This window comes from Lactuca serriola, chromosome 4, assembly GCF_051521515.1.
Source record: "Lactuca serriola cultivar US96UC23 chromosome 4, Lser_US96UC23_V15, whole genome shotgun sequence".
Taxonomy (NCBI): Eukaryota; Viridiplantae; Streptophyta; class Magnoliopsida; order Asterales; family Asteraceae; genus Lactuca; species Lactuca serriola.
In genome coordinates, this window is record NC_136411.1 from 268,214,725 (window position 1) to 268,219,310 (window position 4,586).

General features: G+C 32.8%; 1 protein-coding gene across 1 annotated transcript; it reads left to right on the forward strand.

Annotated features, from left to right (window-relative positions):
• The first annotated feature begins 295 nt into the window (after positions 1-295).
• LOC145097021 (SNARE associated Golgi protein family) lies at positions 296-4,294 on the forward strand. Its single transcript, XM_079034485.1, has 7 exons — positions 296-928; positions 1,849-1,901; positions 2,093-2,185; positions 2,248-2,471; positions 2,813-2,879; positions 3,709-3,819; positions 3,899-4,294. The coding sequence occupies exons 1-7, from the start codon at positions 439-441 to the stop codon at positions 3,923-3,925; spliced, it is 1,065 nt and encodes a 354-aa protein (XP_078890611.1). The 5' UTR covers positions 296-438; the 3' UTR covers positions 3,926-4,294.
• The last annotated feature ends 292 nt before the right edge of the window (positions 4,295-4,586 follow it).

Consider the following 4,586-nt stretch of genomic DNA (forward strand, 5'->3'; position numbering starts at 1 on the left):
ATATTTAGACAATTTTTTTTTTATATATTTAACCATTTAATTTGTTAATTTGTTTATATATTACCATTATTATCTGTTATAACAGGTGACAATAACGATACGTAAACACATATAACAAATTAAATGGTTAAAACGTGTGAAGAAAATAAAAAAGTTATGAACAAAACAACAAGTTTGGTTGGTAATTCATTTTCTCTAAAATTTTTATATTTTCCTGCTTCTAATAAAATAAAAATAAAATGTGATTGGTTACAAAACTCGATTAACCCATCATAAAATTGGCATAGGTAAACAAACTTGTGACGCCCAAACCTGGGGAATTGGTGTACCGCCTACAAACCGTATAAAAATGAGAGGAACAGCGCTCATCTTCTTTGTTCTTCTTATCTTGAAGAATCCACTGTTTATCGAACTCTAAACAGAAATCATCCACTTAGAATGCGCATCCTTTCGAGGCCACCGTGCCTCTCATCATATTCTGCTCCTTCTCGATCTCAATCACTCGCCAGACACAACTTCCATTTCTCAATTTCAACTTATTCTACTTCTACATCATGTTCATCATCATCGTCTTCCTTTAGTTTCTTTAGCTTTAGACCCTTCAATAAGCGGTTTCATTTCATTAACCCACCTCGTTCTTCCCTCAAACAAACCAAAAAACAGCAACGAACCCTTCAAACTAATGCCCCACCACCACAAAGCAGCATCAGAAGACTCTTGAACTTGAACGATAATCCTAAAGACGATGGTGGTGGCGGAAATGATGATGATGATGATGATGATGATGATCAGAACGAGACTGCGATTAAGGGGACAATTTTAGCTGGTTTGTTGCTGGTGGGTGTTGTTGGTGGGTTTGGTACTGTTGGGTACATCTATAGAGACCAGATCAATGCTTTTCTGATTCAGTTTTCTAGCTTCATTGAAGGTACACCAGTATTTCCAAACAAATTCCCAGTTCGATTATTGCTTTAAGTGCTCTTAAGAGTTTTGAGCTTGATGGAAATTGGATGATGTTGAATCGAAACTAGAGAATACAACATAATAAACACATTTTTGGTTTCTCGAGAAGGAAGAAAGAAAGTAAGTACACAACATGGTAATAGAACAATGGAGGCAAAAACTAAAAAGGAAGCTCAAGTAATTTCCAAAAATTCTTTCCCATTTTTTATGACATCATAGCTGTTAGGCATCTCATAATCAATGGCACTAGAAAAATAACAAGAGAAAAAAGTAAGAAAATTCATCAATCTTTGTACCATTTCAGGTAGAAAGGATAAGCAAGTCCAACTAGATTCTGTAAGGCTAAAAGGATAGTTTATGCACAAAGAGTAAGGAAAACTTAGGTTTCATGTTTGAATGCATTATTAAAAATAGGCATTTTTGTATTTCCATAGTTAGACAAGAACAATATATATATATATATATATATATATATATATATATATATATATATTGATTAGTGTATGTTGAATTTAGCATCTCAGGAGAGATTGTATGAATCTTATGCATGTTGGTAATTATGTAGTTTGGTATTTGATGAATAAAACTGTTTAGGTTCCTTTGGGTTACATGGGGACATGATTAGACTGAAGAAGCTTTTATTTTTGATGATGGGATTGCAAAACAAGAAATTGATTTGACTTTTGAGATGTTACATTAATTCCAGTCCGAGTCCAATGCACACCAAACACAATACTAGTCATAAAACTTTATTTGCTTCATCTTCATGGAACGAAGCTTTAAAGAATAAAGATGTGTTTGTATATGTTGTATCTGATTGGCAAAAAAGCTATTTTATTTTAAAAGGAATTGAGCTTCATGTTTCTCTTATTCCTTCTCCAACAGGATATGGCCCTGCTGGATATGCACTTTTTGTTGCAGTTTATGCTGGCTTGGAGGTAAGTAGCTGCCTGCCTCTCCCTCTCTTGAATTCTGCTTAAAATCCTGCTTTTTTCAATTTTGGTTTCCTTTTGATTTGATAGAGAGATAATTTGGTAAGCTATATGTGGGTGTTTCTGGTGGATTTTTTTTTTGTATTAAGTCGTAACTTTTCCCTTATTCATTTCCTCAAGTTTGAATTTTGTTTTAGGTACTTGCAATCCCCGCGATCCCACTGACAATGTCAGCGGGTCTACTTTTTGGGTCATATACAGGCACAATTCTTGTCTCCATAAGTGGAACTGTAAGTTGCTAAATCAAGATTTTTGGTTTTGGAGTTTGGAATATAACTTTTGAGTTTGTCAGGTGGCTGCAAGTGTTGCATTTCTAATTGCTAGATATTTTGCTCGTGATCGGATACTTAAAATGGTTGAAGGCAATAAAAAATTCCTTGCAATCGATAAAGCAATTGGAGAAAATGGTTTTAGAGTTGTCACACTTCTTCGTTTGAGCCCTTTGCTCCCGTTTTCTCTTGGAAATTACTTATATGGCCTTACATCAGTCAAGTTTGTCCCATATGTTTTGGGAAGGTTTGTTTCCATCATCTTATCGAGATTTATTTTAGCCACTTAATAATTTTATGTACTGATTAACACATCATCGTCTTTTTTTTTTACCCAGTTTTGAATAAAAGGCAAAGTACAGATTAACATCATTTTATTGATTTAGCCACGTAACTATTTCTGATTGTTTTAAGGATGCATTAGTAGCTAATTAAACAAAACAACAATAGTTGGGTGGTTAAATTAAAATAAAAACCAATAGCTCTGTTTTGTGGCAAAATCGATAAAATAGTGAAAATACTTTGTGATGTTTTGGCTAAAGAAGATAGTTGAGTTGAAAAAGGATGTGATGTATTGTTGTTATGTAGTTGGCTGGGGATGCTACCAGGAACATGGGCTTACGTTAGTGCAGGTGCATTTGGTCGAGCAATCATTGTGAGTTTTTTTTTTTCTTTTATTTTTTCCAAAATCCAAATCATGCTCTTATTAATAAAGTCTCCTGCATGCTGCTTGCCTTAGCAGTAACTGTAAGAAGGTGAGAATTTTCACCTTGCTTTGTGCTAATGAATTTGAATGATGCTTTTATATCATCTAACGACCATCCAAAGTCTAAAAGCAACAGTGTGGATGTTATTATTATTACTTTTTTTTTTCTCTTTATGTGGCTGGCATCAATAAATTTATGATTTGGCTTTTGCTTTAAAGGGTTATCTGCAGTAAATAGCAACATACTTCCATTGATAATTGATTTGTTTATTATAACATCCTGCTTCCGTGTCATTCTATTGCATCATTGTACTTTGAAAAATCTACCTACTTAGCTAGCAACAAAGCAGTTTTCATTGCTCTAAGAGGGTATGAAAATTGAAAGTATGATAATGCTATAGTTAGTTAGGTAGGTTTTTCAAGATACAATGTTGTAATACAAAGTAGGATGCTATAATAATAATAATAATAATAATAATAATAATAATAATAATAATAATACACAAATAAGTGTAAGTAAGTTGCTATTTTTGCAAAATATTATGTTTTTATAAGAGAAAAAAAAGGGAAGTAGAAAGCTTAAGGAGAAAAACTGAAAGTAGAATGTTGTCATGTATGTGTTACATTCAGCCCCCCTTTTACTTAAATGTGAAAACTAAATGGCACTTGATTAAAGTAGATTAGCATGATTAGTAGAATGGGTTGAAAAGAAAGTAAAAATCGAAAATATACAATGCTGCTAGTGAAAGTTTTGAATGGAATTTGTGATGTTTTTCAGCAAGAAGAATCGGATTTGGGTTTGGCAGGGGGAAGTAATCAGCTTTTGACTCTAGGTGCCGGATTACTTGCAACTGCCCTCGCTGCAACCTACGTCACACGTTTAGCCAAGGTCATTCATGTCTTTTTGGCACTAACAACAGTTTTTTTTTTTAATTAACTAAATTAACTAAATTATGGGTGCTTTGCAGGATGCTATGAAAGACATTGATGACTAAGATCTTGGCTTGTATCAGACTGTATAAGTACTAAGTAGTATCAATACCAGTATTGTAAATCCAGAAAGGCCACTTGTTGAAGTAAATTGTAAATTTTTAATGGCTTTAAGCAAAACTTTATATCCGGTCATTGCATTAGGTTGCGTTTGTTACATGAACAACATGACACGGAGAGGCTATCTTTGAATATGCTGATGAATGAGGGCATTCAAGTCTTTTGCACACATGTGAATCTAGAGAAACTCCCTTGTCCCAATTTCTTATAAAAAGTTGCAGTTTTTTATCAGCATATTTTGCACAAAGATGAAATGTAATACGATCGCTATCTTATCTTAAAATGATGCAATTCATAATACTAGTTTCTGGTAATATACTGGAGTATGAGCATTTCCATTTTAAGTGCCGACTTCGATATTTGAATGGCAGAATTCGATACTCTTTAAATCCAAAATTAACATCAACTTTTTACATTTATTTTTCCACATATTCTCTATTACTTTTGTTTAATGTTGCAATATGTTACTTTTTATAAATAATTGTCAAAAACATATATTAATCTTAAATCCAAAACTAATGTTCTAATTTATTTTGTTTAACATTACTATTGTTTAATTTTGCAACATGTTACTTTTCATAAACAATTGTCAAAAGCATATCGATA